This window comes from Orcinus orca, chromosome 2 (genome assembly GCF_937001465.1).
Source record: "Orcinus orca chromosome 2, mOrcOrc1.1, whole genome shotgun sequence".
NCBI lineage: Eukaryota > Metazoa > Chordata > Mammalia > Artiodactyla > Delphinidae > Orcinus > Orcinus orca.
This window is the reverse complement of record NC_064560.1, coordinates 173,340,955-173,365,210: the sequence shown is the minus strand read 5'-3', so window position 1 is coordinate 173,365,210 and position 24,256 is coordinate 173,340,955. Positions and strand designations below refer to the sequence as shown.

General features: G+C 41.1%; 2 protein-coding genes across 10 annotated transcripts in view; one reads left to right on the top strand and one right to left on the bottom strand.

Moving 5' to 3' along the window:
- Positions 1-147: 147 nt before the first annotated feature.
- On the top strand, positions 148-20,641 carry ALDH6A1 (aldehyde dehydrogenase 6 family member A1). Of its 3 annotated transcripts, none has more exons than XM_004262230.4 (12): positions 148-271; positions 7,810-7,869; positions 8,897-8,971; positions 9,901-10,062; positions 10,291-10,369; positions 10,773-11,075; positions 12,241-12,362; positions 13,739-13,928; positions 14,140-14,321; positions 15,708-15,887; positions 16,132-16,230; positions 17,930-20,641. In XM_004262230.4, the coding sequence occupies exons 1-12, from the start codon at positions 215-217 to the stop codon at positions 18,032-18,034; spliced, it is 1,614 nt and encodes a 537-aa protein (XP_004262278.1). In that variant the 5' UTR covers positions 148-214; the 3' UTR covers positions 18,035-20,641. The 3 variants fall into 3 exon arrangements, with proteins under 3 accessions (XP_004262278.1, XP_033255864.1, XP_012391629.1); XM_033399973.2 differs by lacking the exon at positions 148-271 and adding an exon at positions 341-1,047; XM_012536175.3 differs by lacking the exons at positions 148-271; positions 7,810-7,869; positions 8,897-8,971; positions 9,901-10,062 and having other exon boundaries at positions 10,300-10,369; positions 10,618-11,075.
- Positions 15,343-24,256, bottom strand: part of BBOF1 (basal body orientation factor 1) — a 39,949-nt gene continuing 31,035 nt past the window's right edge. For 2 of the 7 annotated variants that reach the window (XM_049706772.1, XM_049706775.1), the window contains 3 exons: positions 21,335-21,409; positions 21,053-21,167; positions 17,361-17,415 (listed from right to left, as the gene is read on the bottom strand). In XM_049706772.1, the coding sequence (XP_049562729.1) occupies positions 17,398-17,415; positions 21,053-21,167; positions 21,335-21,409 (208 nt within the window). In that variant the 3' untranslated portion in view covers positions 17,361-17,397. Of the gene's footprint in view, positions 16,303-17,360; positions 17,416-20,618; positions 22,629-24,256 lie in introns of those variants that run through there. The other 5 variants (XM_049706774.1, XR_007475933.1, XM_049706773.1 and 2 more) reach the window with 5 other exon arrangements.

Here is a 24,256-nt window from a genome sequence, read left to right as displayed (position 1 = left end):
GAGCTCTATCACTTCTGACCAATCGCATACCCCCAGGTCTGGGACTGAGGGGGCGGAGTCAGGTGTTAGGACGAGTGATTGGCTAGGGGAAATTGTCCTTTCCACCAATGAGGAGGTGCGGCAGGATGGAGGGGAGAGGCCTGGCAGCAGTAGTGCTTGTGGACAGACTCAGACTGTAGAGGTGCGGGGGGCTGAGAAGACGCAACCGAGAGCCATGGCGGCGGTGGCGGCGGTGGCGGCGGCGGCGGCAATGCGGGCCCGGATCCTGCAGGCGAGTGAGGGTGGCGCCAAGGGGTCGCGAAACTAGAAATTCGGTCCTTTCCGTCCGCTCTCTGAGCCAGCCCCTTCATGGCTGACCCTCCTGTGCCCATCGGACCAGTGCGGCCCTGTCCCACACCTTACTCAGTATCCGCCTTCGTTGGATCCAGCCCTGGACTATCACCCCTCTCCCTTTTATTCTTGAGACTCCCTCTTTCTGGCTTTGGTCCACTCTCCTCCTCCAGCCCTGCCTCGCCCCTTGCCGTCACTCTCTTGCCCTCACCTCTATCGGTCGGCCCACCGTCTTTCCCTTTCACCTCTGCACCAGCCACCTCTCTGCCCCAGCCACCTCTCTGCCCCCAAAACTCCCCTTCTGGTCACCTTTCTTAGCATCCTGCCGGGAGCATCCAGATTGTTCCCTTCCCCCACCCTTCCCTTCACTGTCTACAGTCCGAGGTAAAGGCGGAGGTAGGAGGCACACGAGGGGCGAGGGTCAGTGAATGAACTTTGAATCTCCTTCTAGAAGTGTACACTAGGTTTTCCCTCAAAGCAGCCATTTGCTGAGCTATTTTCCCCAGCTATGGCTCTTTGTATTTTCCACAGGCTGTGGGCTGTGCCCTTGCTTGCCAAGACTTTGAGTTTAACTTTCTCTCAGCAAAGTTACAGTGTTTATGTTGGCCGTGAATAAGGACACATAGTTAATGCTACCAGTTTGTTCCAAGCATATGCAAAGGACGAAACATCTCTAAAGCACGTGATAGAAAATGGGAGCCAAGGAAGACAAGAAGTGTTAAGTTCCAAGTTCCCACCCCCAAGTCAGCTCCTAGCCTGACTCAACTCTGCCCGTGGGGGTGGGGTGGGGGGATTAGGTACTCTCTGAAGCCAGCCTAAGAATAGGAGATACAGAAGCTCCATGCCTGAGGCCTGTGATTTACAACTCTGTGCATAGCCTTTCCCCACCCCCACCCCCCCCCCCGCCCCGCAACCCCCCGTTGTTCACAGCCTTACAAGGACTTCGATTATGAGGCAAGATTTACTACAGGCAACATTCTGGAACCTGCAAGAAGCAATTTTGCTTCCCTTACTCATTATATCCAGCCTGGGAACTTCTTCCTCTATATTGCTGGGCTGTTATATAATATTAGTATTTACCAGGTTTCAGTGAGTTCTACTGCAGAGACCATGCATTTTTAAGATTCTTAGCAGAGTCGGCAAAGATTCCTGTTTAAATATGCTATTTAATGGGACATTGTGGAGAATGGGTTGGAAGGGTTTGTCAAATGATCTGGCTTTCCTCATATTTCTTGATGTGATCCTAGTTCTGATTTTCTAGGTTTGTTTGTTTTTTGTTTTTGTAGTAGAGAAACAAAGTTTCCATCCTATACTTTCCATTACCAACTTCTCCTCAAACTCTTCTACTGAAATTGACTTTTTTCCTTTGCCTCCTCTGCCATCACAAGTCATTGAGAGCCTTAAGAAGCTGTTTTGTCCTTTGCATCAAGGAAAAGAATCTCCCTTCCCAAGTACTTTATTTTAGAAATAGACACTGTTTTCTGATTCATTTTAAGAAACTTCTGAGTTGACCTGGAAAGAACAGAGATAGTAATTCTAAGTCAACTAGGAGTTACTGTAACATGACACTTTGGTAAAGAGTAGTCTAGATTCTGGCAGTCAAGATATTATCACTCCCATTTAAAGATAAGAAGACTGGTCTGAAGTGACTCAATGACTTTCTTCAGTGATGCAGTGGAAAGAGCACAGGCTGCACAATCATACTTGGGTTCTATCCCAGCACCACCACTTCCTAGTTTTAAGAATATCTGTGAAGATTAGAATTAATATAATGAAGTAAGTTACCTGACACTAAAGATCATCCAAAGTCTCCCAACTAGTAACTAATGCGGCTGAGAATTCAGGACTTACATCTTGGCATCTCTTTCTGTGTCAGGCACTGTCCCAAGCTTTGGGAAAGGAGAGGTAAGTAAAATATTCACTGAAAACCCCCCTATTGTAATGCAATGATAAGTGCTAAACAGTAAGAGTGCACACAGTACTGTAGGAACCTAGAGAAAGAGCCCCAAATTCCACCTGTGCAATTCAGGAAAAGCTTCCAAAAGGGGTTGATCTGGGTTTAAGTATTGCAAGAGTAGGAGGCCTTTAGGTAGAGGGGAAGAGAGTTCCTGGTAAAGGAAATAGCAAGTATGAAATAAACATCTAGAGAACAAGGAGTTTGGTGTGACTGGACATAGGATAGTTTTTTCAGCAACAGTACTAATGAGTGTGTCTTGGAAAATGAAGAAAAGAAAGGAGATCTAACCTTTCAAAACTATATGATAATGTTTTATTATACCAGATGCAGTGCCTTTTATACCCTCTTGACAAAATAAAACTAAGTGGCCTAGGGCTTCCCTGGTGGCGCAGTGGTTAAGAATCCACCTGTCGGGCTTCCCTGGTGGCGCAGTGGTTGAGAGTCTGCCTGCCGATGCAGGGGATGCGGGTTCGTGCCCCGGTCCGGGAAGATCCCACATGCCGCGGAGCGGCTGGGCCTGTGAGCCATGGCCACTGGGCCTGTGCGTCCGGAGCCTGTGCTCTGCGACGGGAGAGGCCACAGCAGTGAGAGGCCCGCGTACCGCAAAAAAAAAAAAAAAAAAAAGAATCTGCCTGTCAATGCAGGGGACACGGGTTCGATCCCTGGTCCGGGAAGATCCCACATGCTGCAGAGCAACTAAGCCGGTGCGCCACAACTACTGAGCCAGTGCTCTAGAGCCCGTGTTCCACAACAAGGGAAGGCACTGCAATGAGAAGCCCATGCACCCGCAACGAAGAGTAACCCCCGCTCGCTGCAACTAGAGAAAGCCCGCATGCAGCAACGAAGACCCAACACAGCCAATAAATAAATATTTTTTTTAAAAAGAAAACAAAAAAAACCTAAGTGACCTAGAATGCTCCAGTTGGCTTATCCGTGCATTTTCTGCCCTGTAAGAGAATTTACATGAAACAAAATTAATATCCAACAATTGCTTGATGTGTACTCATTCTTTCATTCTGCAGAATATTACTGAGTGCTTACTCTAGTCCAGGAATGGTGCTAGGGGCTTAGGACACAACCATCTAGTGATCTAAGGGAGAGAGACTTAATAATTAAATAAGCTACTATTCCCTAGTGCGATATGAGAAATAGAGGAATTCGGGTGTTTTATGAACTTCATAATCAGGTACTTAGCCTAGACCAGAGATTGAGACTTAAAAACTTCCAACTCTGCTACTGCCCCTCTCACTCACAGGAGTTAATCTTGTTTTTTCTACTTCAGAGGAAACAAAAACCATTAGATGAGAATGTCCTCAACTTCCTGCTAGCAAGCCTACAGAACTGACCTGTACCTGTACCTGTACCCAAAGTGATAGGGAGCTAAGGAATAGACGTGAGCCAAGCAAATGGGATGAAACAATTCCAGGCAAGAGGGAGCAGCATGTGCAAGGGCAATGAGAGCACAAAACATGTTCTGAACAGCTGGAGCATAGAGAGAGCAAGGAGGAAAGCAACAAGCTAGGAAACTAGAGAAGTAAAGATACTATGTAGAGTCTTCTAAGCGACATCAAGGTGAGTCTTTATCCCAAGGACAATGGAAAGCCATTGGTAGGTTTTAAACAAAGGAGTGATCTAACCAGGTTTGTGTTTTAGAAAGACCCTCGGGCTATGGAGTGGAAACTAGATTCAGAAGGTTTAAGAATGGAGGCTGGGAGACCTGTTAGGAAACCATTGTTGAAGTCCAGGTGAGAGACAATGATGGTATAGACTTCGGTGAGGGTAGGAGGGGTGGAGAGAAGGGGGTGCATTTCAAAGACTTCTGGGAGGACAGATTGCCAGGACTTGTTTGATTCACTGGGGAGAGAGAGGGAGGAGTTGGGGTGACATTCAAGTTTCTGGCTGGGCAGCTAGGTGGATAGTAGCCCCATTTACTGAAAGGTGGGCTATAGGAAACAGAGCCGGTTGGTGGAAGGAAGATGAGGTCAGCTTTTTCAACATGTACCTAAATAACATCCAAGTAGAGATGTGGTGAAGACAGTTATGTAGGTATTACCTGAAGAGGAAGATTCTGGTGAGGAATTACAGATTTGGGCATCACCAGGATCTAGATAATTAAGCCACTGGAGTTGATGAAATCACCCAAGGAGAGTTCAGGAACTCCTTGTTCAGGAACTCAACCATTAGAGGCCAGGTATAGGAGACTGAACCAGCATAGAAGGCATAGAAAAAGTGGCCCAAGAAATAGAAAAGATACCAGGGCATCACAGAATACAAGTGGAGAGGGGATTCAGACAGAGGGCATGATTAAATAACTCTCCACCTCTGCTGAGAGGTCAAGTACAAGAAGGACTCGGAAGAGTCCATGGTATGGAGGAAGTCACTCGTGTTCAATCATAAAGCTTGGAGCTGATTGAAGAGTTAGTGGGAGATGGGGAGGTAATTGGTATAGAGAACTCTGGCTATTGGATGGAGAGAGGTTTAAGGTACAGGAAAGAAAGGATCATTGATGGAGGTGTCCGAGGCAGGAGGAACAGTTCAGAGCACAGGTGCAGAGATTAGTCTTAGATTACAGGACAGACACCTCTTCAGTCAGTCCACCTCTGTGCACCTCTGTCTCCCAGTCACTCTGTCCCTGTGAACCTTGGTAGCTACCTTCTCCACTATAAGAGGAAGAAAGGAAGAAATGATGGGTATTGGTCAGTTTTGTAGGCTTACTGGTAAGAAGTTGAGGAAGTTCCCATCTGATGGTTTCTGTTTCCGCTGAAGTAGAAAAAATAAGATCAGCTCTTTTTTTTTAATTAAAAAAATTTTAATTGAAATATAGTTGATTTATAATGTTGTACCAATCTCTGCTGTACAGCAAAGTGACTCGGTAATACACATATAGACATTCTTTTTTTAATATTCTTTTCCATTATGGTTTATCACAGGATATTGAATATAGTGCCCTGTGCTATACAGTAGGACCTTGTTGTTTATCCATCCTATATATAATAGTTTACATCTGCAAGATCAGCTCTTAAGAGTGAGAAGGAAAGGAACAGAGTTGAAAATTTTAAGAGAATTGTTAAGTTTTGAAATAGCAAGGAGTGTGAGCAAATAAGTATTTATAGTAATAACAACATGTAATGAGCACCAACTACTTGCTAGCTATTTTTCATACCTGGACAAGCTTGATCTCAGTTACTCTGTAAAGTAGGTAAACAAGATTCAGTGCCTGCCCTCGTGGAATTTATAGTCTTTGGGGTAACAAACAAGTAACTAGGTCATTACAACACAGACAGGTAACCTCTTAGGGGAAATATTGGCTGCTATGGAGTACAAAAAAGGACAGCTAACCAAGTCTGGGGTGGGGGACAGTCAGGCAATATAAGCTGCCCAGTGGACCTTTCTTTCGTTCAGTAGATATTTACTGAACACCTACTGTGTAGCAGGTACTGTGTTGGTATTCGGAACGTGACTATAAGTAAGACATGGTGGTCTCCAGGAGAGTGTTGATGGTTTGAAATAGCTTTTGTGGGGACTGGGAGAGGAAGCAGACCAGGCATTTGGAAGGACTGTCTGCTGGCCCAAAGGACCAGCACCCTTTCCTCTAGACAGTGCTACAGGCACACAAACAAATTCTTGTACTTTATGCAGCCCTAAACTCTTTGGTTAACATGATTTCTCTTCAGACAAGGTAATAGATTATTAGATTGCAGCTTCCTTTTACAACGCAGTCTTGACTATTTTAGTTTGCTCACTTTGATTAGACTTCAGTATTTCTTATATCAACTTGCATAGCATATATACAAACTATTTTTTTTTAGAGAGTAACTTTATTGTAACTGATCCCTCCGACCCCTGCCATTTCCTGATCAAATCCTATTACCTGTATAACACATTCTTTTCCTGTTAGGTACATGTGGCTTTTTTTTTTTTTAATTTATTTTTGGCTGTGTTGGATCCTCGTTGCTGTGCGCTGACTTTCTCTAGTTGTGGCGAGCGGGGTCTACTTTTTGTTGCGGTGCGCGGGCTTCTCATTGCAATGTCTTCTCTTGTTGCGGAGCGCGGGCTCTAGGCACGCAGGCTTCAGTAGTTGTGGCACGTGCGCTCAGTAGTTGTGGCTTGAGAGCTCTAGAGCACAGGCTCAGTAGTTGTGGCACACGGGCTTAGTTACTTCGCAGCATGTAGGATCTTCCCAGACCAGGGCTCGAACCCAGGTCCCCTGCATTGATAGGCAGATTCTTAACCACTGCGCCACCAGGGAAGCCCACATGTGGCATTTTGAAAAACAGCTTTATTGAAATAAAATTGACCTAAAATAAACTGTACATATTTTAAAGTGTATAATTTTTTTATTTGTTTATTTTTGGCTGTGTTGGGTCTTCGTTGTTGTGCATGGGCTTTCTCTAGTTGCAGCAAGCGGGGGCTACTCTTCGTTGTGGTGTGTGGGCTTCTCATTGCAGTGGCTTCTCTTGTTGCGGAGCACGGGCTCTAGGCGTGCAGGCTTCAGTAGTTGTGGCATTCAGGCTCAGTAGTTGTGGCTCGTGGGCTCTAGAGTGCAGGCTCAGTAGTTGTGGTGCACGGGCTTAGTTGCTCCACGGCATGTGGGATCTTCCCGGGGTAGGGATTAAACTCGTGTCCTCTGCATTGGCAGGCGGATTCTTAACCACTGCGCCACCAGGGAAGCCCTAAAGTGTATAATTTGATGTTTTAATATTTGTATACACCTGTGAAGACGTCACAATCAAGATAGTGAACACATTGCCCCAAAACGTTTCTCTCTTACCCCCTTCCTCTTTTCCTCCTCCGTCGTCTCTAGGTAACCACTCATCTGCTTTCTGACATTACCTTTTACATTTTCTAGTTTTATATAAATGGAATCATACCATATATACTCTTTTTAAGTCTTAACTTCTTTCACTCAGTATAATTACTATAGTTATCCATGTTGCATATATCAATAGTCGATTCCTTTTTATTGCTGAGTAGTATTCCAACATATGGATATACCATACTAGTTTCCCTATTCACCCATCCAATTGTGGACATTTGCGTTGTTCCCAAATTTTAGGCTGTTACCAATAAATTTACCATGAACATTCATGTTTTAAGTATTTGTGTGGGCGTATTATACATACATTTGACACTTGGTTATATACTATCTTATATTCAACACCTATTGTGTTAGACACCATCCTAAGTGTTTTCTTATTTTTAGATTTATGGTGACTACATGTACCAGGCCAAAAATTAGAAAAATATGGTCTAATGACAAAAAAATATTTTTTTAACCAGGACTGTCCTGGAAATTGAGCACGTGATCATTATGGTTTATTGTTCTCTCATAGTTTGCTGTGTCTCATAGTCTCACAACTTTTCTCTTTATAAAGCCTGTATGACCCTTGAGAGCAAACACCAAGTCCTTTTTCATATACCCACAGTAACTAGTATAATGTTAAGCATATAGTAGCCATTCACTAAATTTTTAATAATTTTCTGCTCTCATTTATCAAAATAACCATTCTTTTACCTCCCAGGTTTCTTCCAAGGTGAACTCCAGTTGGCACGTAGCATCCTCCTTCTCTTCATCTTCAGTGGTGAGTTTATTTGGTAATAAAGGCTGACTTCTGAGAAGGAATCCAGTATAATTTGGGGGTATTCCCATTTATTTTCTTTACATAATTATGATCAGAGTTTATCTGAAATTTTGTATCTTGGTTTTCTTATCTCATATTGTGTCTACTATGTTGTAAGGATTTACAATATTGCATGGTGGTCTTTATGATTATGATTTTTAATGGCTATATAATATTCTATCAAGTAGATATAGCCTGAATTAACTAATAATTTTTCCAGATAACATTTAGACTCATTCTGTTTTTCAGTGTTATAAAACAAACATTTATTTATGTAGTTTTCTTCTTTCCCTTCTGAATTAGGATTACTGTGTCAAAAGATACATTTTCTTGGCTTCTAGAGGTTTTCTTGAGCCTGCCAGAAAGGTTGTCTTCTTTACAACCTTTAGAGTTGTTTTTACAGACCTACTGTCTATCAGCCATTTGCAGTAACGAAACCCGATATATAAGGACTGGTGCTCAAAATCCTGTTTATATAGAAGCATGCACATACTGTAACATAGTAATCTTTCACCTTTTTTGGCCCACAGACCACTTTGAAAATTTAATGAAAACAAGCTACTTCTCAGAAAAACTACACAGATAGAAATGTCTTTTAAAATCTTTTGATCATAAAGGTAATGCATGCTCATGGTAACGTGACAGAAAGTCAGCTGGGCCAAGACGTCCTAATAGCTAATCTTTGTTAACACAGAGTCTACTGCTTTTTTAGTATAAGCTTCTCAGTGGCATATATTTACTCGTGAAGTTCCACTGTGTGATTAGCAGGGAATTTCCCATTTACAGAGAGATCACAGTATTGAGAGGCTCTGCCCCATATTAATAAGCACTATAGACAAGTATATTGTATATCTCTTTCCTAGTGCTAACATTTCTAGAGGGCAGAAAATTCAGTTATCAACCCCAATTCCTTTTCTCTTTGTGAAAGAGAGAAGTAAAGCAACTAACTAATACAAAGTTTTGTGGTGTTTTTTTTTTTTTTCCCCAGCCATCTGTAAAGCTTTTCATTGATGGGAAATTTATTGAATCCAAAAGTGACAAATGGATGGACATCCACAACCCCGTAAGCAAAGCTGCTTTGGGACTTAAATTTAACTAGCCTAGAATTCTGGGAACATGGTGGGAAAATAGGGACCAGGGTGTCTATTGTGAAGCACATGGCGCTGCCCCTGCGACTATATGAAAAATGAAGAAGGTGGGGCAGGGACAAAGGATGATGTGCTGCTTTTTAAAAAAAAAAAAAAAGATTTATTTATTATTTGTTTATTTTTGGCTGCATCAGGTCTTAGTTGCAGCACGCGGGATCTTCGTTGAGGCATGTGGGATCCTTGTTGCAGCGTGCGGGCTTCTCTCTAGTTATGGCTCACAGGCTCCAGGGCACGTGGGCTCTGTAATTGTGGTGTGCGGGTTCCAGAGCACATGGGCTCTGTGGTTTGTGGTGCGCAGTCTCTCTAGTTGAGGGGCGCGAGCTCAGTAGTTGCGGCACGCGGGCCTAGTTGCCCCGCCGCATGTGGGGTCTTAGTTCCCTGACCAGGGATCGAACCTGTGCCACCTGCATTGTAAGGCAGTTTTTTTTTTTTAATTAATTTATTTTATTTATTTAGTTTTGGCTGCGTTGAGTCTTTGTTGCTGCGTGCGGGCTTTCTCTAGTTGAGGCAAGCGGGGGCTACTTTTTGTTGCTGTGCGCGGGCTTCTCATTGCAGTGGTTTCTCTTGTCACGGAGCACAGGCTGTAGGTGCGCAGGCTTCAGTAGTTGTGGCACGTGGGCTCAGTAGTTGTGGCTCACAGGCTCTAGAGTGCAGGCTCAGTGGTTGTGGTGCATGGGCTTCGTTGCTCTGCGGCATGTGGGATCTTCCCAGACCAGGGATCAAGCCTGTCCCCCCTGCAATGGCAGGCAGATTCTTAACCACTGCACCACCAGGCAAGCCCTAAGGCAGATTCTTTACCACTGGACCACCAGAGAAGTCCCTGATGTGCTGCTTTCTCCATCAGGCCACCAATGAGGTCATTGGTCGGGTCCCTCAAGCCACCAAGGCTGAAATGGATGCAGCAGTTTCTTCCTGCAAACGTGCTTTTCCCGCATGGGCAGACACTTCAATATTAAGCCGTCAGCAGGTCCTGCTCCGCTATCAACAACTCATTAAAGAAAACTTGGTAAGAAATCTGAATGGTATAATTTTCCAAACTGTTGCCTAGGGGATACTTGTCACTCTCATAGAGGCACTTTTAGCTGCTCTCCCTAACTGTACAATACAGAGAGACATAGATCATGGCTCTCTCCCTCATAGTACTTCTCCCTGACTTTTATTCTTTTTTGGCTGCCTGAGAACTAACAGGAGGCACATCCTTGCGTTGGTTTCTATTTGTGTGTTTTCTCTCTAGAAAGAAATTGCCAGGTTAATCACGCTGGAACAAGGGAAGACCCTAGCGGATGCCGAAGGAGATGTATTTCGAGGCCTTCGTAAGCAGGGATTCCTCATGGGGAGTTCAGGGACATTGGGAAGAAGCAAAGGAAAATGAGAGGCAAAGACCCCAGATGGGGGATTGCTTCTTCCTTTATGTAGATTTTGCTATCCCATGATATCTTTTTTAATACTTATGGGAAATGACAGTACTCAGGTATCTGTGGGATTGGTTTACTTCATTCATTATTTTACTCAAATGATCTTCCAAATGGTATATGTATTGCACTTTCTTTTTCCCATTCAGATAATCTCACTTTACGCAACCCCTTCACACGGCAAGTCAGTGTTTCTTCCCTCTGTCGTTGGTCTTGCCACTCAGGGCTGACTAGAGCATGACAAAACTAAATAGTGCACAGTGTGGAGAGTTGGTGGCCCGACTGCTCCTTCTCTCTGTTCCAGAGGTGGTTGAGCATGCCTGCAGTGTGACATCCCTCATGCTGGGAGAGACCATGCCATCCATCACCAAAGACATGGACCTTTATTCCTACCGTCTGCCTCTGGGGGTGTGTGCAGGCATTGCTCCATTCAATTTTCCTGCCATGATCCCCCTTTGGATGTTTCCCATGGCCATGGTATGTGGAAATACCTTCCTAATGAAACCATCAGAGCGAGTCCCTGGAGCAACTATACTTCTTGCCAAGTTGCTTCAGGACTCTGGCGCCCCTGACGGAACACTGAATGTCATCCATGGACAACATGAAGGTAACTGCCCCTCTGTACATGGCACTTAATCTGGATACCAAAAAATCAAGGTGTTGAGTCAGTGATGGGGTGTTTTAGGATGAAGAACCTAGGGATGAAGGGATTTACTAGTAGTAACCTCCATGTTTGAAGATAATGTTTGTTGATTGTTTTGCCGCCTCTGTGCTAAGGTAACTAACTGGGGAGTAGCGGTGCTTCTTGCCCTACAGAATACATTAGGACAAAGAAATATGGTTAGGGCAAGATACAGATGAGATTAAAGAGAAGTTTTCATTTCAATATTGAGAGAATTTATAAGGTTATTTAACTCAGACTTTATAGATCTCAGAGGTACTGAAGTCCTTCTGATTCATATAATAATAGCTAACACTTGAAAAGTGCTTCTGTGTTTCAAGCACTGTTCCTAATGCCTTCTATATATTTGTTCCTAATGCCTTCTATATATTATCTCATTTAGTCTTTACAACAACCCTTTGAGTTAGGTACTATTATTTTCCCATTTTACAGATAAGAAAATTGAGGTATAATGAAATTAAGTGATTTGCCCAAAGTCACGTTGCTAGAAACTGTCAAAGTCGGGATGTGTATACTTAAGAAGGCTGACCCTGGTTTTTACTTTTAAATACTATGCTCTATTGCCTCTCACATGAGGGCACAGTAGTATCTGAGAGTCCCAGTATAAGTGACAGTTGAGGAAATATCACATTCGTAAAGGACAAAAGGAAGAGTTGAGTATTGAAAGGCTATTATTTTGGAGGAAAATAGGAGTTGTAGCCTTCAGAGTTAGATTAAAAGTAGAAATTCTGGACTAGCAAGTGGGAAAAATAATGAAAGAGAAGAGGTTAAATAAGATTTGTAGTTTAAAGAATTTAAGAGAGGGACTTCCCTGGCAGTCCAGTGGTTAAGACTTCTCGCTTCCACTGCAGGGGACGCAGGTTAGATCCCTGGTCGGGGAACTAAAATCCCACTAGCGGTGGAGCATGGCCAAAAAAAAAAAAAAGAATTTAAGAGAACAAGGACAGAACTCCAAAATGGGAATCCAGGGTAGAAAAACAAAAGTATGAAAACTTCTCATTCATAACAGTGAGAAAGGGAGAAATTTGCTTTGCTGAGAATCCCACAGCCCTTTTTTCCTTTGTGGTAATCATTTATTTTCTTCTTAAAGCTGTAAACTTTATTTGCGATCATCCTGATATCAAAGCAATCAGCTTTGTGGGATCCAACCGGGCAGGAGAGTACATCTTTGAGAGAGGGTCAAGACATGGCAAGAGAGTTCAAGCCAATATGGTAACTTCTTATTCCTTTTTCCCCCAAATTCTGTTATATGTATTAAAATTACCCAGAAAAAGCCCCTCAGCAGAGGGGCCACTCATCCCACTCTAATGCCAGTGTTTCTTTATTCACAATTCATCCTGGTTGTCTTCCCTTTAACCATGAACAGTGTGATGAGTTTTATTCTCTGTCACTTTAATTACCTTTTATCTTAATCAGGTAATCTTGGTGATAAAGTCACATTTCTCCTTAAGAATGATATTCAAATTCTCTGGGCTTCAGCAGTAACTGCCAAGTTCTGCTTCTGGCCCTGTTTCTTCCTTCAACCATTCTTCCAGCTAGACCCCATCCCTCCTGCCTTTAAGGCGTATCCTAACTACTAATGTCAAAGATATGATCTTCCCTAAGAGCCCAGACTATTTAAGGCTCTGGAAAGAGCCAGATATCCCTGTATGATATATGAGTGTGGTTTACTTGGCTGCATAGTTTTGCTGTTCCTTAGTGACTAGCTCCTCGCCAAATACTTGGCAATTCTTTGATACTAAATATAATGTCCAGTTGCTACTTTCTTACCCTTCCACTAATGTTGCAAAAAGGGTAGCCACCTATGTATAGGCTTGGAGACTGTTCATGATATGCCCGTTTGTTTCTTTTCATGGCTGGATGTGTTTTGGCCAATTTGATTTATGCCCCTCCCAGTTCACTACATATTTCTTGAATGTATTCTGTGTCTAACATTATACTATGTGTAATGGGATACAGTTAAGTAGCAGACATGGTATCTATTTATGTACTCAACTATAGCTGTACCTGGAAACATGTGGAAATGACCATATGTCAGTCCCACATAGAAGTTTATGAGGCTGTGTATCTAGAAGCAAGCCAATTGGGGGAATTTCTTTCCGGAAATTGTGTATCAGGAGCCCTACCTCCTATTTTGCCTTTCAGCTGGCTACTGGCAGCTCTATGTTTACATTGCTCTTCATATAACTGGAACCTCTGACAAACAACAGATTCTTTCCTAGCTAACTTAGGAAAGAGAAGGGAGTTGTCCTTGGCTCCTGGATGCAGTGTTTAGCCTGTCAATTTGACCGAACGTGATTGAGGCAGTGTTTTGTTTTTGTGGGGGGGCGTTTGATAATGGTTTTGATCTAAATAAACACCTATCAGCTTTTCAGCTGAGGAAGTGAAGCAAAAGTAACCTGGAGACTTACTCAGTGTTACCAGTACTTCAGCAATATCAAAATGATAATAAATCTATTTTCAAAGCAACACAGGATAAATTCTCGAGCCCTTTCCTTAAATTCTCATCTGAAATCTCAGGTTCTTTAATTTCTTAGCCAAATTGTATTTTGCCAAGGAAGATTCATGTACTTTCTGTATTTCCTTAGGGAGCCAAAAACCATGGGGTAGTCATGCCAGATGCCAATAAGGAAAATACTCTGAACCAGCTCGTTGGGGCAGCATTTGGAGCCGCTGGTCAGCGCTGCATGGCTCTTTCAACAGCAATCCTTGTGGGAGAAGCTAAGAAGTGGCTGCCGGAGCTGGTAGAGCGTGCCAAAAAGCTGAGAGTCAATGCAGGTAACCAGTTATCTGCCCGGCTTCTTTAGACTTTGCATCTGTGGCACTAAACTCTTGATTTTCGCGTTGGCCTTGTCCAGTGGGAGCAATCATGTTTATTCTTTCCATTGTCTCTCTTTGTACTGTACTACTTGTCATTTTGATTCATCTTTATTTAGCACTCATAATTTATGTTAATGAAGACCTTAAATACTTTTGTGTTGTTCTACAGGAGACCAGCCTGGAGCTGATCTTGGCCCTCTGATCACCCCCCAGGCAAAAGAGCGAGTCTGCAATCTGATTGATAGTGGAACAAAGGAAGGAGCTTCCATCCTTCTTGATGGGCGAGATATTAAAGTCAAAGGTTATGAAAATGGGAACTTTGTTGGGCCAACCATCATCTCAAATGCCAAGGTGAACAACTCTGGATTATTTATTTTGCAAATATATAATTTTGTGAAATTAGCTAAAGGCACCTCATTCATCTAATTTATAAATGAAGACACTTAATGACTAGAGACCTCATCTCTTGCCAGAATTACTCAGTTATTTTATCTCAAGTCTGAATGAGTCTCCCCTCCTGACTTCCAACCTCTTTCCACTATACCAGTGGTTGGATAACTTAAGAGCTAAAGAGTAAATATTTTTGGCTTTGCAGGGATAAATAGTCTCTGTCACAACTACTCGACTCAGCCATTAACATGGTGTGGTTTTATTCCAATAAAGCTTTATTTATGGACAATGGAATTTGAATTTCATATAGCTTTAGGTGTCATGATTGATTTTTTTCAACCATTTAAAAATTGTAGAAACCATTCTTTGCTTGTGGGCTGTACAAAAACTGGCAGCAAGCCACTCCAGCTCACAGGCCATTATTTTGCCAGTTCCTATCTTATGTTATACTTCTTACTTGTTTAATGTTAAATTCTTCTTCCCGCTCCTTCTTACTGCCTAGCTTATAGCTATTGCAGTGTCTCCATCAATATATCAGCCCCCAATAGTTATTGAATACCTACATCTTCACCAGAAAGTGACAAAAGAAAAAGAATTGGTGTCAATTTTTGTTTATCAAAACTGAAAGTTGCTCAGCTAAAATGACAATGACTCCTCAATGACTATATTGAGGAGTTTTTTTGAAATTCAGATCTCCCCACTAATCCTATTATAATCCTGAATAGTCAAGAGCTGAATCTAAGTGTAGTAGAAATTATGAGATTTCTTGCCACAGAGTCATTGAGGAAAAATCCACTTACCAGCAACAAACACAGCTGACCAGCTGCAGTGGTAAAAGATGTTTTCAATGTTTAATGTGACCTGATACCAAAATAAAAATGTACAGACTCATTTGGGAGGCAAAGGAACAAATGAGAATAGATTGTTTATGTTACAGAAAACTTAGCACAGGATTTCTTTAAATAGAAAAATTCGCCTGTGGTGTTTTTAATATATATTTGATTTATTCAAAAAATGAATTTTCAAGTAGTTTTCAGTAAGATAACAATTGGATAAACAAGTAATACAGGCATAAAACAGGAAGCTAGTGATGGGTCGTGAGACCTAAAAATACAGTGCTTAAAGAAAAGGAGTGTAGTTATATAGTTACAGTAATAGGAATTTCAAGTTATTTATGATTGGTAGCTTGGAAGATGGAACACAGCAAGAAAGGACTTTTTTTAATAGGTGATTTAAAATGAAAAGAGATTATTACTAACATAAAAGCTGTTCATTAAGCAACTGGGTAATAAAGTACCAAATAAGCAAGAAATACTGACTTCTTTTCTGCTACATCACTCCTGGCAGCCAAATATGACCTGTTACAAAGAGGAGATTTTTGGCCCAGTTCTTGTAGTTCTGGAAACAGACACTTTGGATGAAGCCATCAAGATCGTAAATGACAACCCATATGGAAATGGAACTGCCATCTTCACCACCAATGGAGCCACTGCTCGGAAATATTCCCACCTGGTAGATGTCGGACAGGTTTGTGAACAGAATTCTTAGGATATTCTTGTAGCCATTTACTGTTTCCTATGTAAGGGGAGAAGGTAAACAGCGATCAGTCACTGCCCCTCTGATCTCCCTCAGGAATAAAAGCTCATGGGATGCAGGATCGGGTGGAAGGTGGGTAGTTAAAATTGGTCTCTCTGATGCCAAGCATTTGGGCTTCTGAATGGAAAGTTCCTTTGTTTTTCTTAGTATTTGACATGGATTTGTTCTGCTTTAGGTTGGGGTGAATGTGCCCATTCCAGTGCCTTTGCCAATGTTCTCATTCACTGGCTCTCGAGCTTCCTTCAGGGGAGACACCAATTTCTATGGCAAACAGGTGACTTTAAAAAATATATTTTTCCTCTAAGAAACTTTCTTGAACATATTCAGGAACAAGTCAGTAGTTTCCCTAGAAAAGATATAAAAGTTAACAAAATTTTGCCAATTCCTGAATAACTCAAGGCAACAGAGTTTTTGGGAAAGAGCATGAGTAAATCCAAGCCTTTGTATATGTCCTCTCCTCTGCCTGTGACCCTCTCTTCCTGTATCCCCCGTTTCTCCCCCCTTTTCATCTGACTGTTAACCCCCAGTTTAAAGTGTGGACTCCTCCAGAAAATCACCTCTGACCATCACCATCCCCTTCAGTGTTGGGTTGGGTATGTCCTCATGTGCTCCCACTGCACACATTGCTCCCGTAATAGTTACTCATTTACTAAAAATTTTATTGAGCACCTTCTGTATATTAAACACTATTCTATAATAAAAATTATATAAATGCAGCACCGAACAAAAAATAAATAAATAGAGCAGATCTGGAACCAAATTACCACTATTATCACATCCTTCAACTGGTGCATATATCCTAAAGCAAGAACAGGCATGGCATGTTCAAACAGCAGAAATGGGCTGGAGCACAGTGAGTGAATAAGGAAGACAGTGGTAAGAGATGAGGTTAGAGAGGTAGGCAGAGGCAAGTCATGTAGTAGGACTATTTAAGCCAGGTTAAGAAGCTCTCATCACACTGTAATTATTATTTACTTATCTGCAGAACGTGGCACAGAGCAAGTACCCAAATACGTGTTGGACAAATGGGCTAGTGAAAGTTCTTTGTAGTCCCACAGAAATACAGCCATCTTGGGACCTTCAGTAAAAAGTTACTTATTTTCTATACAGGTCTCCCTTTTATAGGTTAATAATAAATTAACAGTGGGATTACACAGCAGGCTCTGACCGTGTAGCCAGCTGGTTAAGAAACACTGTTTGGAGGTGGATTATCCAGTTTGTGCATTAGTCACAGCTTTTGTAAAATTGACTGGTTTGATACTATTAAAAATTTCTTTCAAGGGAAGCAGAGTAAAACTCTTGCTTAAAATAGTTTGTCAGTTTTGGAGTTTTTTTCCTGCTATGTCTTTGTTTAATTACTGTAAGTTACTCTGGTGAGTGAGGCTTCTTAGAGTAAAAGACTGACCTTATATACAGTTTGAAGTCTTAAATCCTTAGGTACTTAAATTGCTATTTTGCACTATGGAAAGAAGACATAAAAGTATCATTCTTACATAATAAAATGTAAACTTCAGTTGTATCTTATATTGGAAGTATGTAATAATCTCTAAAGTTGTTTTCACTATATTAACATTGCCCAGATTTTGTCTAATAATTCTAGAAGAGTATTTTAATCAAGCTGGTGTGTTTTTTTCTAACAGTATCCTTCTAGCTTGCTAGTAATTTTATGTGTTAGATCTGCAGTCTATTCTCTTTTACTCAAGCCTATTCTTATAATATAAATACAAGTTTAATAGTTTACCTTGTTCAATTTTTCCATTTAGATGTGCCAGGTAATATGCTAAATGTTTTACATAAATTATCTCATGAGCAATATATTTAATTTTGGTTGCACCTATTCCTCCAGTAGGAACGTGAATAGCATTTCATAGCATCTCCTTCAAAAGTGATTAAAAGAGGAATCATGAAACCCCCAGGCATATATGATAACTCCCTCTTTCTCTCTTTTTTTTTTCTTTCTTTGTTCTCTTTAGGGCATCCAGTTCTACACTCAGCTAAAAACTGTTACTTCACAGTGGAAAGAAGAAGATGCTTCTCTTTCCTCACCTGCTGTAGTCATGCCTACCATGGGCCGTTAGAAATGAGTTTGTTCTGGACTCAGTCCATCCTGAGTAATTGCCCTTTATTCTTGACCAACTCCAACTGCCAACTTTGCTCAGATCAGATCCCTGGGATTGGAACACTATGTAACTAAAATCTTTCACAGGACCATTATCCCCTGTTAAGTAGTTAATAGGGAGACTCCTAGTGTAATTCTGAAACCAGATTTTCACTTGCTCTTCATAATTTTATTTTTGAGGTCACTGTTCTAACTGTGAAATGCTTCTCTGGAATAAGAGCTTAGACCTGATTTCTAAAAATCTTCCCCTTTTCTGATGACTTGAAGGAAGGGAACATTAGTGTGTGTAAAGACGATCTTCCAAGGAAGAGGATCTCTTGTATGGGGAAATAGGTCAAAAATAATTCACCCTTTGGTTGATCGTCAAACACAGCCCCACATAAATGCCAGTGGGTGAGGCCTCTCTGTGAAGCTTTGCTGAGCCTCTCATTTATCCCACACCACACAAGATATAATCCATCTCTACTTATCCCACAGATGTGACAACTGCTTCTGTCTTTTCTGCTGAATGCCACTTTGTCCTAGTGACTCATGACCACTAATTCTATCATTGTCACTGTTCCTGCTCCTTAAAACCACTTCCCAAGGATACCTCAGTATGCATTGGATAAATCAACTCTTTGTGGTGTGTGCCAAGCGTTAAATTTCAGGGTTTGCTTTAGCAATCAATTAATGCTTCAGTCATTAATTCAGATGCCAACAGGATTTTTTTAGAAAACGATTTCAAAAGTTATATCAGGCCCAGAAATCAAGGGGTATTCCAAACCATGAAAGTGAGCAAGACTCTTTTTTTTTTTTTTTTTGATGCTTAACAGGATCTCATGTTTATTGAGAAGTGATTAATGGCAGTTTCTCATTGGCTGAATCAGAAACTGAAGAAACATTCACTACATGTTTTACAATATTTTTCTCTTCCAAAATGCATTTCTGTAAACAAGTTTTAACCACTGTTCTTAGCTTTGAAATCAGATTAATGCTGAACTTAATCAGTATAATCAGTATAAGAACAGAACATTTCTTAGGACTCCTAGTACTTTACTTTGAGTAACAAAGGGTCCGAGAAAATGAACCACCCTTAAAGATACAACCTTGGGCGACACTGTTAAATTCTCCAAGACAAAAATTCTTCCTAAAAATGTTCTTCCCGTTTGGAAGGGAAAAACCAAATTCCTACTTCCTGGGGTGGAGGCTCAAAACCTTCAGACTCAAGTGTTCTCCAAGTATGTGCAAGACTGTTGCCTAAAGTAAGTCTAACCTGATATTACTTGTCAAAATTTTTATATTGTTCTTTCCTCTTGCCTGCATTTCTCATTTGTGATACTTTTTTTTTTTTGCGGTACGCGGGCCCCTCACTGTTGTGGCCTCTCCCGTTGCGGGGCACAGGCTCCGGACGCACAGGCTCAGCGGCCATGGCTCATGGGCGCAGCTGCTACGCGGCATGTGGGATCTTCCCAGACCGGTACAAACCCGTGTCCCCTGCATTGGCAGGCGGACTCTCAACCACTGCGCCACCAGGGAAGCCCTGTGATACTTTTTAATGAAAGAACCCTAAGGTAAAGTAATTAACTGGGGCCTAAGAAATTTCAAAGCTTTCCATGTGTGAAGTAGTCAAAGAAATGCTTTGACAGATTCTTCTGCTACCATTAATTCAACTGTCTTTATGCTTTTTGTTTCTTTGCTATAGCTCAACTTTAAGTCAGAACAGAAATTTATGTGCTAAACGGAATAGATTCTGTCTTTTTGCTCTACCATGCCAGTTGAATCCTGTCTTTCTGATATGGTCTTCACCCATTGACCTAGGAGAAGGCTTCTCATTTCTGATAGAGTAGTCTCTGGTCCTCAGCCAGATGACATAGGTCATTTATTTTTCTGCTTCCTCATTAGTTACGTAGATAATGCTAACCTATTCCATGGGGGTTATTTAATGAATTAAGGATGGTAAAAACCTTTAAAATGTTTGTGCATTCTGGATTTTAGGCTTATTACTACCACCTGTTGGATAGAATGTCAAAATCTTTAATCACTTAAGGTGATTGAACGTTAATAAAATACATTTATGACCCTCCTGGCGCTTTTTTTTTTTTTTGGATTTGCCTGCCTAAAGGTGAGGCAATAGAAATTTATAATTTCATAATAGAATGCCTCTTGTTTTATCTCTTATCACAGCTGACAACTGGTAGTAATATTTAATCCAGTCCAACAACTACAGGCTGGGTTGAATAAAAGGTCATATTGTCTAAATTCCAAGTGGAATTAAATATAATCACAGAGACTCCTAAGTTTTCCTTACATTTAAGGAAAATTACTTTTTAAGAAATGCTAACTAATCAGAATTGTGCCGCTCTAATTGGAATCAACTCATTTGGCTAGGTACTTGCTACTCAGAAAAGTTTCTAATTTCTTAGATGAAAAAAATCTGTACAGTTGTGTTCATGCTAGTAGCTGCTAAAAAATTCAGTATTTTCTTTTTGCTCTGATGTGGCCTCACTGGAAATTTCTCACATTTTACATTGTACTAATTGATTATGTACAACAAATTACAAGTAAAAAGCTCTTAAAAAGAAAACCTGGCTTTTTTTTTTTTTTAATGGTACCGTACTTCCTTATAATGCCTTTGTCCGCTAGCTTATAGTGACCCAGACTTCCCACCTCTGTCCAAAGCCAACAGTTACATGGTCACTATGTTTATTCTTACATAAAGGATAGTACATATTTTAACTGGGCTATATATTTCAAAAGGCAATTTATAGGTTTTCCACACTAAAAGAGGCACAAATAAGCATTTGCATTAAATATGTCTTCCTTAGTGTGGATATTGTTTATTAAAATGTCCACAATCTCACACTAATGTTATTACTCATTTCAGTGATCCCTGAGAGCTCCCAACTAGTAGAGAAAAGAACTGTGACTTAGAGGAAGCTGCATGAGGAAGGGGAACAATTATGTATATTGTTTGGTTAGATTACAGACTCCTTACTATATCAGACTCTTGTGATCCTTTCTGAATATTGGGTATCACCAGTTCACCAGTAGAGTCTAAGATTGGCACTTGCTGGGTGATGAAGGTGTGATCTTGAAGCTTACTTTCATCCCTACAATAATGACAAAGTAAGACTTGTCAACAACCACACACACGGAACTTGGTTCAGAACAATAATATACTTGTTATGTTATTCTCACTCAATTCTAGTATGTATAAGATGTCTACAACCACCATTGTGATCAGGCTCATGTTCATTGCTTTGTCAAGAGAGCTTACCCAAACTCCTTTGTTGTTTCATCATCAGGACCAATATAGTCTGGAACTGGAGGTTTAGAACTCTGGCCGTATTTCCTGTAGTGGGTATAAGTTAACAATGAGGCAGTGTCTCCACATGCCCTGTATTTCAACTACACTTTAAAACTGCTAAAGGAAAAAAAAAATAATAATAATAAATAAATAAATATAGGACTTCCCTGGTGGCAGAGTGGATAAGAATCCACCTGCCAATGCAAGGGACACGGGTTCGATCCCTGGTCTGGGAAGATCCCACATGCCGCGGAGCAATGAAGCCCATGGCCACAACTACTGAGCCTGCGCTCTAGAGCCGCGTGCCACAACTACTGAGCTCACATGCCACAACTACTGAAGCCCGTGCTCTGCAACAAGAGAAGTCACTGCAAGGAGAAGCCCGTGCACCACAACAAAGAGTAGCCCCCGCTCACCATAGCTAGAGAAAGCCAGCATGCAGCAACAAAGACCCAACGCAGCCAAAAATAAATAAGTAAATAGAAATTTAAAAAATAAATAAATATAAAACTGCTAAAGGGAAATGCTTCAGTTGGATGGGCTTCTTATTTTCAAAAATGAGCTTTCATACACACATAGAGGCAGTATAATATTAGGCAAGTTAATTTAAACTTACATTCTCTTAAAGTTGAGACATGTTGAACTTAAGAAATGGAAATATTTATGAATATAATCATGATGATACTCATAAAATAGCTATTAAGGGCTTCCCTGGTGGCACAGTGGTTAAGAATCAGCCTGCCAACGCAGGGGACACGGGTTCGAGCCCTGGTCCAGGAAGATCCCACGTGCCGCAGAGCAACTAAGCCCGTGTGCCACAGCTACTGAGCCCACGTGCCACAACTACTGAAGCCCACGCGCCTAGAGCCTGTGCTGCACAACAAGAGAAGCCACCACAATGAGAGGCCTGCACACTGCAACGAAGAGTAGCCTCTGCTCACCACAACTAGAGAAAGCCCACGCACAGCAACGAAGACCCAATGCAGGCAAAAAATTAATAATAATAATAATAAACAGCTATAAATGGTGATGGGCAAGGTTGAACCAGAGTACTGACCAAAAGCAAGGCCAAAAAATTCCCTTCCCACAAAAAGAATCTCAAAACACAGGAAAGTTACCAATTTAGATAGACCCAGTATGAAAATTTTTTCTTATACTTTGGAAATTCTAGTTTAAGAACAGAAAAATAGGCCCTCTTGCCCTTTGAGATGACTCACATTCTGTCTATTGAGTGTGTATCACCCTGAATAAATCTGCTTTCAATCTAAAAAAAAACAAAACCAGGAAATCAACATCATTCATTCAATATTCTAATTTGAAAGTGAGATTAACAGAGTTACAAAAAGTATAGTAGGTTGATTTGCCAGCAGATAAAGACATACCCCACTCCTAAAACTTGTCCTCAATTAGGTGCATATGAAAGCAGCATAACCCCATTCAAAATCTGGCTATATTAAATAGTCCAAAAATAATGCATGAAAAAAATGTACCTTAGATACCTCTAGTGCCTGAGATATAGCCACAGTGATTGTTGATGCACTAAAGAGTGCAGTTTATTCGTTATACTCCTTTGAGTTAATTCAATCACAAAGAAAACTATTGTATTGTTGGATTCACAATCATATACAACCAACTGTGAACTCTTACCAACTTCCTAATTACTCCACTTGCCTTGGAAGACCTTTTATCATCTAATTCCTCCCCCGCTGGTTTGAGCTTTCTCATTTCATCATCCTATTCCTATCTTATCTTTTTTTCATCCAACAGGCTTAGGCATCATCCCATTGTGGCCAGTTCAAGTTCACTGATTTGGTGTGAAAGATTTCACCCAAATTCCTTTGTTTATCCAAGTGTTGAAAACAACACAGTGTGGAACTTGAGGCCTGGTACTCTGGCTGTATTTCCTGGGGTACAGAAATATCAACTCACAATGAGACAGACATTCAGTGCCTACAGTCTGGATTCTACCCCTACCTCTTCAATTAAACTCTGAAAGTCTACCAGAGATGCAAAAGCCATTTCAGGATCCTCCATCTTCCATTCAGCTTATAATTCTTTAAACTCTTCTCTTTTGGTTGTACTCTTTTTTTATTCTCCTGTTTATTTTTTATCTTTTTTTTTTTTTTTTTTTTTTTTTTTGCGGTACGCGGGACTCTCACTGTTGTGGCCTCTCCCGTTGCGGAGCACAGGCTCCAGACGCGCAGGCTCAGCGGCCATGGCTCACGAGCATAGCCGCTCTGCGGCATGTGGGATCTTCCCGGATCGGGGCACGAACCCGTGCAGGCGGACTCTCAACCACTGTGCCACCAGGGAAGCCCTCTCCTGTTTATTTTAATTGTGGTTATTCCTAAAGGTTCTAGTCTCAGCCCCTTTATTCCTGTATCTTCATCCACTTTCCTAAACTCAAGTACCAATTTTCACTAAACATGCTCAAATCTCCCTTCCTAAACTCTCATGTGTACTCCAATCACTCTTTGCAAATGCCTTAAGTGGTTTTAACTCCAATATGTTGCCACATCTCCAGTTCAGCACTGAAAATACTACTTGTATTTCTTCTGCCTAGAATGTTTTTTCCACCCCATTTTGTTCCTACTTACCTTTAGAGATCAGCTCAAGCTTCTGCTTCCTCAGAGACTTTCCTGATCTCCTCAATTAGGTCAGATTCCCCTAATCTAGGCTCTCTTACCACTGTATACCACTCCTTTGAACCTATGTCATAGTTGTATTTTTTATTTGTGTGATGATTTGAACAATGTTTTTCTTCCATGTAGACCAAAAACTCCCTGAAATCAAGCATGATGTCTTTATTTGCTCAACACTATATCTTCAGTAAATAGTTGGCACTCAGTATGTATATGTTAAATGAATTAACGGATGGATTAAATAAAATTT